At 51.8% G+C, this 13,324-nt stretch overlaps 3 protein-coding genes across 3 annotated transcripts; 1 reads left to right on the top strand and 2 right to left on the bottom strand.

Annotated features, from left to right (window-relative positions):
• Positions 1–1,493: 1,493 nt before the first annotated feature.
• ASPACDRAFT_60558 (zinc-dependent alcohol dehydrogenase family protein) lies at positions 1,494–2,710 on the bottom strand (the record flags this gene model as incomplete). The annotated part of the gene is made up of 3 exons (XM_020203571.1): positions 1,494–1,985; positions 2,071–2,469; positions 2,555–2,710. The coding sequence occupies 3 exons, from the start codon at positions 2,708–2,710 to the stop codon at positions 1,494–1,496; spliced, it is 1,047 nt and encodes a 348-aa protein (XP_020056064.1).
• A 1,722-nt stretch (positions 2,711–4,432) lies between these two features.
• ASPACDRAFT_43354 (uncharacterized protein) lies at positions 4,433–6,740 on the top strand (the record flags this gene model as incomplete). The annotated part of the gene is made up of 2 exons (XM_020201237.1): positions 4,433–4,699; positions 4,758–6,740. The coding sequence occupies 2 exons, from the start codon at positions 4,433–4,435 to the stop codon at positions 6,738–6,740; spliced, it is 2,250 nt and encodes a 749-aa protein (XP_020056063.1).
• Positions 6,741–9,521: 2,781 nt separating this feature from the next.
• fhdA (putative transcription factor Tos4) lies at positions 9,522–11,168 on the bottom strand (the record flags this gene model as incomplete). The annotated part of the gene is made up of 2 exons (XM_020205233.1): positions 9,522–9,548; positions 9,609–11,168. The coding sequence occupies 2 exons, from the start codon at positions 11,166–11,168 to the stop codon at positions 9,522–9,524; spliced, it is 1,587 nt and encodes a 528-aa protein (XP_020056062.1).
• Positions 11,169–13,324: the final 2,156 nt, after the last annotated feature.

Here is a 13,324-nt window from a genome sequence, read left to right as displayed (position 1 = left end):
CGAGAGTGGCTGACGAAAGTTGCAGTGAGTGACGGACCGAAGGCGGAGGAGGAGAAGGAGGGCGGAGGGGGAAGGAAAAGCGGCTTGGATGATCGTCTTTCTCTTTCTCCACTCATGGCGATAACCAAAGCGGACTATACAACAGCCAATTCCTACTACTCTCTTTGCGCATAACATTGTTGTTATTTCTTTACTATCATTATTAACTTAAGGTCAGAAAATCTGTGACGATAATAATACTGCTCTGAATTAAAGTTAACCTACCCCCGCCCGCGACATCATCTGGCAATCGTGCCCCGTATTTTTCCCCGCATCAGCAGTCAGTTCAGCACAGATTCATGGAAGCAATTAACCAGTATACCGCAGTTATAGCAGATGCAGTAGACTTTTGCCTAAACTAGCCGCTGCAATCTCCCTCCCTCATCCATGTGCATTGTGTGAACTAATCATAAAGCCCATTCATCCGCATAAACCGATTCGCTCACCAATTCCATGCTCAACCATCATCATCAGAAACATCATGATAATCATAAGAAAAATCACCAAAACCACCCGCTATCATAATCATCGGTCGGCCATTCCCTTCACCACCCAATCCAACCTCCACGAACCCGATTAGTGAACCCCCGCCGGCGCCTCCGAGAATCCGGGCCTGTCTCCCTCCTCATCCTCCAAATCCAACAACCGAGTCTGCAGCTCATGCTTCTGGTCCTCGTTGCTCCAGCTCTGCTGGCGAACCACAGGCGGTTTCCAGGGCTTTTCTGTCCTTGTGCTAGTGGGACCGGCGGCTGCACCCAGATCAGCCCCGGAAGAGGAGGCGATACCGGAGCGGTCTGCTAAATTGTCTGTTGGGAGCTGGACGAAGTCTGAGTCGGGACGGTTGGTTCGGGATTTGTTGATGGACATTTTATAATGGTCTTTCCCTTGTGTAGTTGTTCGGTGGAGATGCGGTAGGGAGATGTAAAGGGAGGTAGGTAATTGTCGAGGTGGAACTCTGTGGTCGGGTGATTTTGTTTGAAAGGTGTGTTGGAAGTGAGCCGAGTGTAGTTGAGAGGACTGGGGCAAGATTGAATGAATTTAAGAGGAGAGGAGAGAGAGAGGGTCGCGTTTTAATGCAATGATAGCACCACCCTTCGGAATGACGTCTCCTGCGTGGCGGTGGCTTTGCTTCTTTTGTGAGACGATAAGAGACAAGGCGATGGCAAGTACTTCGGCGATCAGGAAAAAAAGTTCTGGGATCATTGAGAAGGGGAGCAGAGCAAAAAGAAGAAGAGGGGGGGAAGGGACTGGCCACCCGCCGTTGGGGAGAAAATCAACGTCACTTCCCGGTCTAGAATGTTCAGAATGAGGGGAAGTAAGTAGTACAGAAAGAGGAGGTCCGGGGAGGTACGACAAGCAACTTTATGGTCCATCTGATTCCCACTACTAGAGCTTGTACTGTACATACTCTCTCCAATGTTCGTATCGCCACATTATGCAATTCATTCATTCATTCATTCAATCCTCACACAGACCTTCGAAAAGTGCCTCTGCTCATCCATATACTGATAAGCCTCCTCGACCTCCTCAAACCCAAATACCCTCTCATCGATCGCCGGCTGGATCCGATGTTCCTCGATGAACCGATTCATCTCTTCAAACTGCTCTCTCGTGCCTAGCAGAACTCCTCTTACCGTACACAAGTTCACAAGACAGTCGATCAGAGTATTTACATTCGAGTCTGGGGCACCTCCCAGCAGACCCGTCATGGCAATCACCCCCTCCGGCCGCACGGCCTTCAGCGACTGGCTCACAGTTGACAACCCACCAACGTCGACCACGAGATGCACACCCTTCCCGTCTGGCGTCAACTGTCGCGCAGACTTTCCCCACTTGGGATTGCGCCGGTAGTTGAGCACATGGTGCGCGCCGAGAGCTTGGAGGCGCTGTGCTTTGGTGTCGGAGCTGGTCGTGGCGATCACGGTGGCACCTGCTGCTAATGCGAACTATATAGCATTCAGTTTAATTCATCGAGCGGCCCAGAGAGCAGAAAAGCAATGAACGGGCTAAACGCTGGGGAGAAGACAGTACCTGCAGAGCAATAACCGATACCCCACCTGTCCCCTGTACCAACACAACATCCCCCTTCTTCGGTGCGCGCGACGACAGCCCGAACAGCGCATTCCAGGCCGTCAAGGCCGCGCACGTCAACGTACTTGCTTCCACAAACGAAAGACTGGACGGCATCTTCACCAGCGCCGTCTGATGGAACACGGCGTACGGACGCAGCGTCCCGTCTATCCTCTGGCCCAGTCCACTGCCGATGTCCGCGAAGGTGACCGGCTCGGATTCAGGCTTGTGCGGCACCATGTATGTGCAGACTCGGTCCCCGGGTTGGAAGACCTGCACCTGAGGCCCGACACTTTCGACGATGCCGGCACCGTCAGATGCAGCTACCACATTGGGGTTGATGACGAGGGAATGGGCGCCCTGAGCGGTGGACAGGAATTCAGCTATCAATTGTCCGATGGCAGAGGGGAAGAATGGACTATAGAAGATGAAGGGCAGTGCATACCTTGGCGATGGCTAAGTCTCGGTGATTGAGCGATGCTGCATGGATGCGCACCAAGACGTCATGATCGCCCAAGGAAGGAACGGATTTATCATCGATGAGTTTGAGACTTGAGAGACCTTGCTGGCCTTCAAGGATCCAGGCCCGTGAGGCGTGCATCCTGGCTTTCGAGTAGTTTCAGGAATGTGACTCGGGAATCAGTACGCCTTCAGATGAACTCGAGAGATACGACGACTCTCATAAACGGGGAAAGGACCCGCATTAAATATCTTTGCAGCCATTGGTATGGAGGTAACCAAATCAGGAGAACCCTGGATTCAAATGGAAGCTGGCGGGCGGGCTGCACATTTTCGAGTCTGCCATTGCCATGATGTGGGGACCTTGAATCATGCTGATGTGCCGGTAAGGCAACACCAAAATGGCAGCACGACTCAATGGAGTCCATGGGACGAAGTCTAGAGCCAGAATTGACCAATCCGAGGGCGGGCAGTGGAGAGTGGCCGTTGACCCGGGCGGAAGTTCGGACGTATTCCAGTTTTTTGGGCGGCTTGCAGCAGTTTGACCCACAACAGAGGTCTTTCTTTATCTCTTTACCCTAAAGTCTACGTGAGTGAGGGCAACAATGCCGTGCAATCCATCCTTCGAGGGCGCATCAAGATGGGGAACTAGAAGAGCAGCGAGCTCGAGCTCTTCATCAACCGCAACCGCGGCGACCAGCGCCGTCCAACTACGCCCAGCTGATGTCGTCACCCGCAAACCGAACGAGAGACAGTCGGGCCGCGCTTGAGGCTTTAAGCGAAGCCCTCTTTGCAGCATTTAGTGACATGTCGGTGACAATCAATGACACCTGCCGGTTCACGGAACTGGGTTGGAAGGTGATCGATACCGGCATGTACGGCAACGCCTTGAGCGACGCGCTGGGCTGTTCCTGACTGGCGAGCCATCCCACCTACGGGAGGGCCCGTGTCAGCCTGATCATCGACGAGGAACTGGGCTTTGTCGTCACGAGCGGCTTCATTCCGGGCAGGGCCTATCTGACAACGGGAATGTTTCTGCCTGTATTTCGGATACGATGACTGCGGCGCAGGAGGCTCAGGATGTATGGTACGAGGAAATGGTAGCCCAATGCTACTCTGCCTGCGCTGCCGCCTATGGAGCCTACGGGGGATACCCTTGAGGTGCTCCAGTCCTACGGCGGTCAACTCCAGGCCATGCAAATTGTTGTTTTTCTGAAAATGGTACGATGACCTGACGATTACGGCTCCTTATGCTTCCCCGGCGAGTGGATGAAAGACGACCGACGCGCAGTATCAAGACACCTGGACGCATTAGAACCAATGGACTGCGCCAACCCTTTGCTAGATCCGATGCAGAAGTCTGACAATGATTACGAAAGCGAGCACATCCTGGAGCTTCAGGTCATTCCCATGTTCTTCTGCTCAAAACTTAGGCTCGGATCAGCAGGCCACTCTTGACTTGGTTGATTGCTCGTTCTGTCTTAATACAGCCCGAGGGGTGATAACAGGCTGCATGTGGATCTTCTACTCAAGACGTTCTTGTACATTGGTGACGCATACGACCTGGATCTCGCCAAAAGCCCCGATTTCGAAGCGTGTCAGCCCTCGGTAGCAGCAGGAATAAGGCAAACCTTATATCTTCTGCAACGAGAGGTCAATGGATGAAATCAAGGGTCTTCCGAAACATCGCCTTGGTGGACGAGACAAACTGGCCAACGTTTGTGGCTGACACTACAATAAAGGATCGCAATGGAAGAACTCTAGGCAGCTATGCGGTCTGGAATTATCTCAATGACCCCGAAGTTGAGTCGTTTCTGGATCTTGCCAACAACTTTCGAGGAGTTTCGAGCATATAGATGAAAGAATGGACGACGTCCATGGTGAAACAGAAGCGTTCTCAGGCGCCTGGAAGCAATGGTGGAATGGCTATCTCGACTATCAGGTGGAGCGCAATTCAGCACCATGGTTCCGCCCCACGTTTCCGGCCAATAGTAGAGAGCGTTCTTGGACCCCCGTCTTCGTGATTCTCCTGCTTCAATCCGTTCCGTCTTCTGGTCCCTATATCAACAACAAAATGACGGTGACCATCGATAGCCTTCCTGCAGAGCTCCGAAGACAGATCTCCCTCTTGGTAAGCCGATCATGAAGACAGACAAGATTCCTGGATAAACACTGAAAAGACCTGACAGGTCCTTGATGCTTCCCGGCATGATCTGTCTGCTCTGAGTCAAACTAGTCAAGCCTGGCACAGCATCGCGGCTCCTCAGCTATATCAGGATCTACGCATCAAGTTCCACGATCTAGCAAGCTTGCAACATGACGTCTCTGAGTTTTACATCGATGGCCATGGGCGGCAGTACCTGCGTTATGCCCGCAAACTCGATCTTGTTTGTCTAGAGAAACCATCATGGATAAATACTCAAAAAGCCAAAGATCTCTGGAAGCAGAAAAACTGGTACAACGAATTTATCAGCTTCAAGCCGCGAGCCGCGGAGGACGGCTTTCTCTCCAAGAGTCTAACTGAATGTCATGACAAGGATCTCCTTTTTCTCCGGGAGACGGTTGATGAGTACCCGCAAAACGAGTGGGAACCTATCCTCGCTCTGATCGGGCGGCTCCAGCATCTTAGCGCTTTTAACTATGTGGTGGTGAACACATTCCCCACGGTTATCCTCAACGCACTCCAACAGTCCCACCCCACTTGTCGTCTGAATATCTGGACATCCCAATGCCCTTCTATCGATATTGATGGTCTAGGACGTTCCTGTAAGCTGGTGAGGAAGGAAGCTCGAAGGCCATTTGATCTCCGCATCCTACGCGCGCCGACACTCCACACGCTGAAGGTAGTTTACACGATGGGGTTGCAACCGCGAGAATGGCGATGGATACACCTCGACGAGCCCATGCCACTCATCTTCACCGCCCCCAATCTAAAGCATTTGATCATTGACGACAAACGCGAAGGCCGTGACAATCCAATCGAGATAGTGAAAGAGGAGTGGGAAGACTTCATCTCCTTCTACAGCAAGCTTGTCCCAGTTGCCCCGGCCACCCATTCCCTCGAGTCCCTAAGTTTCAGACGTGACGGTGCCGGGTTGGCTCAGGAGCAGATCCTGCTGCGCGTCTCCACCATGACCGACCTATCTCGACTACGGTCGCTAGAGATTGGGGTCTATTCGGAGCCAGAGCTGTTGGCGCAAGCAGCTGCGCGATTGACCGGACTAGAACGGCTGTACATCAAGATGGTCCCGCGGTTCAAGGGGCTCCGTCGTGGGGTCGCTCCAGATCGCGAAGAGATGATTGCCACCGTGCGGGCTTTCCGCCCGTTGAAATTCCTCCGCCTGATCAGCCTGCGGAGCTTCTCATCTCTCGATCGGATTGTCTCGCACCACGGCCGGGCACTGAAAGGGCTGAGTTTGGAAGCCTCGTACCGCCAACGTGAGCAACCTGACGATGAGGGCCACAAGTACCCCGTCAATGACGGCGAGCAGCTCCGGTACCTGGCTCGACTCTGCCCCGAGCTGGAAGAACTCCATCTCCCGCTGCTGCGCACGGGTGGTGATGCCCGCGAGTGCGATCTGTACCGGGCCATCGGCCAGTGGAGCCATCTCCGTCAGGTCGTACTCGACTTGGACTGCGATCCGCGGGTTTCTGGGGTGGCCGATGAAAGAAACGTTCTGGGTGACCCCACGTGTCTTCGGGAGATCCTCCACAACGCTGCCATCGACGAGGCGCTTGTCGCAGGCATCTTCAAGCTCATGTGCTCCGGCCAGGCTAACGAATCGCTCAAGCAGCTCCGTGTCAATCTCTTGTCGCTTGGGATCATCTTCCCCCAGCCACTGGTCAACGTTCTCCGGCAAATTAGTCAGTCGTTCCTTGTCACCCGGCCTGGGTTACCGCCAACTGCGGAACTGCAGGTCCAGGCGGTTGGGACCGTTGCGTGGCAGCTGTGGCATGAATGGATCCTCGTTGACGACCCGTCCTTGCGGACTCCGCCGCCAGTCCAACAGATACTGGAGGAGTGGTGGCCGCTTGACTCGGATCGAAATCGCAGTAAGAGTTGGGAGGAGGTACCGCTGCTGGTTAAGAGCTTTCCTTTGGAGGCTGGTATTGGGAGCGACAGTGATGCGCGAGATAATAGAGGCAGCAGCTTCGGAGATGCGAGCGGCTGAGTAGAAACTACCATCTAATCGTCATGTACAGTACCTACTCTTCTGGTGACGGAGGCTTGGATGCCTCTTATTAATGTAATATACCGCTAGACTCTGTTTCTACTAGTTCAACTTAGTAGTCTCAATATCACCATGATCAAGTCGAGCTATGAGCCTTTTTGCTCGGTCAACTGCCTTCCATTGATCCACTTTCTCTTCATCAGTTCTTGATGTCTTTCACGGCTTTATCTGCTCAGAGATGGTGTGATCCCTTCTTCATACGAGGATCAAGCCTTTTTCGTCGGCGAGCGTAGACCATAATATCTCCTCTCTTCACCAGCCCAGCCAACCACCATTGCATCCAACCAGTGCGTTTCAATCACCTCTGGTTTATTCCCACGAATCGACCTTTTCTTTGATTTATGTTTTTTTCTGGGTGAAGGAGATGATACCTGATGGAATGACCTCAGATCTGCCGGTGCTCTATACGTGGGATTTTCTCACATTCTGTCATTGCCCACTTTGGTGCATTGAATGCTTTTATGCTTTCCTTTCCTTCCTTCTCTTTGCTATTTCTTCTCAGGATCAATGGAATAAGAGGAGCTAGGTCAAGAATCCTCAAATATAGGATTGTTGAGTCAAGTCTTTATCTAGGACCGGAAATAGATATATCGTGGATCAGGGCTGTCGATGCCGCTTACCATCTAAAACACCGGGGTGAAAGACAGTACCTTACCTTACTTTCCCTGCAGAGCAAAAGCCGATACCCCGCCTGTCCCCTGTACCAACACACTACCCCCCGCCCCCGTCTTCGGTACGCGCGCGACGATAGCCCAAACTGCCAAAGGAAGGGGACGGATTTATCATCGATGAGTCTGAGACCTAAGAGGTTTATCCCAACACCTCGGGCATCCCATCCTCTCAACGACCAACATCTCTCATCATGCAATCAACCAACCCATGTGACCCAGCACAAAAGAAATCCTACACCAGCGAGGGCGTGGACCTCGATGACCCGCGCAGTTTGCTTTAAGACCCGCTTGTGCGTCAAGTAGACTAAATGAATAGACTAACAGGTACAGTACCATTATTCCCGCTTGTTGAGCATAGCATCCGCGATCCACGCTCATGTACCCACAGGGCATGACACTACACTATCGAATCAGATAGACATGAAAATACTCCGCCAGTCAAGATGCGGATACCCCGCTCTCTAAGAGCAACAGACTTGCGAGGATGGGATGGGGATATTGTGGGAGACTGTTCGCCTACATTCAACGGGCACAGTTGTCTAGGGGCAAAAATAAGAATAAAAAAAAGGGGGTTCAGAGAAGATTCGATTCCCAAGACCGAACGACTACGTCAGTGGTCGTCGAGTTAGGCAGTTCAGAATTGTTGGAATTGTGTAGTAAATTTCAGGTCTGTGGTGTACCCGTTAGGCTGCGGTGGGACAGAAAAGGGAAGACCTGTGCCAGTTAGATACCTAAGAAAGTACCTATTCAGGAAGCCTGGTCTAATTCCATCCAGCAACGCCTGTGCACATAAGAACATGTAACCATTCCAAGTAAAAGAGATAATTCAATAGGAAAAATAAATCAGATCAAGCTCAATCCACCTTAGAGAATTCCATTTTCTAGAATAAAGACCAGAAAATCAAGGTTGATGCACGTGCTATAATGTACCGTGCATGCCCTGCAGCGGCCTACTAGTGTAAATCCCCTCCAGCCAATCAAAGTGCAGCATATATGTACAATCTCAAATGCCACGTTCCTATTGGTCGGATGATAACTATACAACATCTGATAAAAATTGAATAGGAAGAACAATTGAATCAATCTCAGATCCACAATTGTACTTATTCTGCTCCTGTCAATAGACAATGATTAACATCTAAATGGTGATTAATAAGTTATTGGACCTAGATAAAATTAAGCTGAAGTTAATTGGACTTAGTAAACTACCTAGTAATCAGTCACAACGATTATACCAGTACAGAGATAATACTCCCTTTTACTGCAGTCACTATTCCACTCTCCCCCTTGTATTAGACCCTCCAATGCACATGCTACACGCCTACATTCTATCGATGCCATCCGACTCCCCATCGAACAAGATACCAGCTGAGTGGTACTAGGTCGTCCTCTCCCACCCTTCGGAACACACGTCTCCGAGTGCCATTGTCTGCTTTTAACACCTGCAAATCCAGAGCCCGACCACAACTACCTCAAGTTCCAAAGAGCTATCATACAAGGGACGAGGGCTTGGGCGTAGTTTCTCTACTTTAATACCCCAAGACCCACCAGGCCTACACAATTGCCCATAGCAATACAAAACACACCGATTCCTCATTATCAACTAAGCTTTTGTTCCATGAGAAACCTTTAATGTAACATACAAGTCATCAGAGGAGAGCATGGTGTCTGGATGCGAACAAGAAAGACGGAACCACACCAAAGAGACCGTTGCCAAAACAATGGAAACGAATCCTGACGTCTCAAAAGTCATCCATCACAAGAACCACAGCCGATTCCTAAACGGTTGAGCGGGACCATCCACACACACATCACCAAACGGAAGACGAAGGAAAAGAAAGAAAAAAACAAAAACCGCCGTCATCATACACCTTCATCAAACATAAAATAAACAGGGTATGCCCACGCCAACGCTATGCGAGTCCTTGTACAGAAACAAAAAAAAAACAGGGGGAAGGGGATCGGAGGGGAAAGGAAGAGTCAAGCATAGCAAGATATGTACCAGGAAATCAAAGAAGGAAAGTATTCTTAGATAATATATGATTCTTATTTATTTCGGCTTGCGCCAGAAGTATTGCTGGAGAGTATCAGTCAGCTGGAGACGCTATCGATAATCAATTGCAAGGGTCATTCATACCTTGTGCTGCTTGCGGCAGTTTCGGAGGCCGGGTTTCCGGAGATCATGAACAACGGCCTCCCGTCGCATATCGTCCTCATCAAAGTCCGGGATATAGTAGTATTCACTCTCCAGAGCCTTCCCCGCGGCATCCTTTCCTTCACGAGCGACTTTGCCAATGCACTTCGTGGTATCCAGAATCGCACGGATCTCTTCTCTCGTGGGTCCCTGTCTCGAGTGGCTGTCCCGTTTCCACAGGGCTGGCGGAAGGTTGTTGAGGATGGTGGAGAAGGGCGTCGAGGAGAGACGGGAGAAAGCCAGCTGGTTGACAGCGTGGTTCTGAACGCGTTCACCGCTTTCATCAAGCGGCTGTGGCTTGACCGGTGTGGCATCCTCCTGACTATCGCCATCGGCAGCGGACTCTACGGTCTTGGTTGTTTGTTTTGGGGATTTGGCGTGCTCAAGGCCCTGGGACGAGAGCTGATTGCGTGGACGAGCAGGTTGCAGTGGGGACTCATCTGCTGTGAAAGAAGCCATCCGGGGCAGGAGGTTCTCGCCGAACGGTCCAAAGGAATGAATGATAGGATCATTCTCCTCGTCGTGATCCGAAAAGTCGTCATGTCTACTCAGGTCGCTCAGATCACTTGACTGTGAACTCTGCAGGAGGTCCTCCACACTGGAAGAAGACGTCTGGGTATCATCGGCAGGCAACGACCCGGGAGATACGGGGCGGCGAACAGGCGAGCCCTCATCTTCGTACACAACCACAGCGTTCCGCGAGCGTGTCGGGGTATACAGAGGAGAGGATGGCGGCACCAGAGACTTTACGGCGGGCGAGGGTGACACCGGGGATGCCAGGCGTTGGCGTTCGACCGCAGGGCTGTCATGGATACTCCGGATTGATTGCCCCTTGCGTTGTTTAGGCGTAGTTTCCTCTTCCCAGGTCTGTTCTGAATCTGTGGAGGTATAGTCCTTCTTATCATTCCGAGGCCACTGGACGAGCACGCGAGCCTCATGGACGTCGATCATGATGTCAGCGTCCTTGATATCCGAGGTGAATGTCTTGCCCTTGCCCAAGTCGTAGGTTTTCCCCTGGCAGTGTAGCTTAATTCCGTTCCATCCCAGGCACATAATCTCCACCGTATCACGGTCAAATGGGTTAGGGGCGGGTTTATATCGGGCTTTGACATGGACCCTTGAGATCATCCGGTTGGCCGCAAGTTGGTGATGACACGAGGCACTGGATCTCCCCATCAAGACCGGCTCACCACTCTCAGGCAGCATCAACTCGGGGACGGTGGACAGAGGGGTCCGTTCCGAGGTCGATGTAAATGTACGTCGAGAAGCCGGACGCGGCAGAGCCATTCGGGGAGGGGAGGAGGACATGATATGGGTCGACGAGGTCGGGACCGGAGTGGGATAGGTGGAAACGATGCCATGGTCTTCGCGTGCTACACGCTTCTGTGGTCGGGGCAGGGACGGGGACGAGCTCAATGGCTCGAAAGCAGGCAATAGGGCCGCCGGACGCTTGATACCTGCCATAGGAGCAGCTGTACTGCTCCTTGGCGGCGAGGACTCCATGTTGGCAGACTTGTCCTTCGCGTCGTACACGTCTGGGACGAAGCTAAAGTAATTAAGATTATGGTCACTCGAGAAGCTGCAGAGGGATTGAGTTAAAGATCCCACAGATCAATTGGAGACCTATCTGATCGCGTCGAGGACAAGTAGGAGGAGCAGGAGGAGGGAGGGGGGGGGGGGGGTCTCTATGTTCTATAGGAGTGGAAGATAGCGATTGGGAGAGACGTGACGAGTTGGTTTCGTGCAGACCAGACCAGAAGGAAAGTAGTTGACTAGACGCGGAGACAGAAGCGTGTCAAGGACGAGCAAAGGAAGGGAAGGAGCACTGAGGGTTCATCTGCCCCAAGACGAAAGGGTCCAGGGAGGTTGGGTCAGGCTTCGAGGAGGAGGAGGGAGGACGGGGGGTTGAGCACAAAGCACAAAATGTTTCGACCGTAGGGGGAAAAACGAGAAACATTGAAGAAAAGGGTGAAAGGATGTGTGGTGTGTGGTGTGCGGTGGAATGTCTGCCCCGGAACGGAGCGTCTCGTCCTTCCAGCGCGGAAATGCACGCTTACAGTCCGAGACGCGTTCGATAGGCGCCGGGCGAGAGTCTCAGAGCTCCACCCCCGAGCCTCGCGCAGCAGCAGCAGCAGCCTCGAACGAATTGCATTGACAGCGCATGGTTGGTATTTATAAATGGGGGAAGAACAGGGAGAAAGAGTGGCCAGGCCCAGAAATGACAATGGCCTGCATTTAGTTTGTCTGTCACTCTCTCTCTCTTTAGATTCAGAACACTCTGAGTTTTGTTGTTGATTTGTTTCAAGGCAAGGGATGGGCCTGAGTTGGGAGCCTCGACACCCCAGGCAGTCAAGGCGCGTCGCTCACTCGAACCAGATAACGCGTGGCACGTGATAGTGTGTCACGTGAACGCGTGGCGCCTTGCCTCGTCGGTGGCACGCTAGTCTGCCTCCGGACTAGTCATGCCAAGTCCCGGGGTGGCTGTCTGTCAGTCACTGAATTATTGATGACCTCAACAGTCATTGAACATAGTTAAGCACTGCACCCTTAAGTCCAAGCTGGAGCATACCTGATCCAATCCAACCTTGACGTCTTGCACAACTCCCTGACTTGTACTAAAACCTGCTTGCGCCTCCGCTGATCACCCTCCAGCCTCCGGTCCCAACTTTAGGAAAAGTGAAGATGATGTGAGGCATGATGGTGCTTCCATCTCTTCACATTTCAATGACGAAAATAAAAAAAATGACTGCCGACGTATCTTTGCCCCAACCATATGAACTTTTCCCAGCCCCCCTCTTCCCTCTTACCAACCATCATCCAACCTTCCACAAGCACCTGAAAACGACATGGTCTCTCCTTCGCCCTTAGATTCCAGCCCAATGCTCAATGGCATTGAAGTACCCCGTTCACCCCAGCTCTGTATCCCGAGCTCACCACCCAGCCCGAGGAGCAGATGCACATGCAAAGTACACTCACTCACTCACTCACCGCATGCGCCTACTAGCCCAACACCACCTAGTCGTGCTTGTTACTCGATAGTACGCAACCTGGAAACTCCCACCATGGCCAGAGTTGGCCATTCAAACGATTGCTCTCTCTTTGGAGCGAATGCACAATTCGCCCCTTCAACCAGCAAATCCCAAAGAAAAAAAAAAAAAAAAAAAAAAAAAACACCCACCCAACCTGATAAGATACAGCACAAAACACACGCAAAGAAAAGACCCCGATAGAAGTACTCGTACGAAAAACCCACACCGACAGACCACACAGTGGCACACATACCCAGCCTCCCCAAGATCGGGGAGGGGATCCACTCATGCAATGCACATTCCAGAACATTTTAAGACTAGATCCAGTCGACCGTGCATGACACAGGTGGAGATGCCGCCGGGGGAATGTGATGTACACATAGGCTTAGACGTTTATCTGTCCAATCTCCATCGGCCACTGAAGACACCAAGAAAAAAACCTTCAAGCCTTTTTCAACCATTGATTGATCTTGTCTTCTTGCCATGGCGTCGGATTTATCTTTTGTTGAATCGGCCGAAGATCCACCGAGCAAGGTTTTTTAATAGAGTTTCGAATTTCTAGAACTTGGTGGTCGGCGTCAAGGTCCGTCGTGGTAGGTGGATGCTGCTGCTGCTGGATGGGGGCCCAGA

The sequence above is a fragment of the Aspergillus aculeatus genome, assembly GCF_001890905.1.
Source record: "Aspergillus aculeatus ATCC 16872 unplaced genomic scaffold ASPACscaffold_8, whole genome shotgun sequence".
In the NCBI taxonomy this organism is placed as follows: Eukaryota; Fungi; Ascomycota; class Eurotiomycetes; order Eurotiales; family Aspergillaceae; genus Aspergillus; species Aspergillus aculeatus.
Note: the sequence above shows the minus strand (reverse complement) of the source record. Positions and strands in the feature narration are given on the sequence as shown.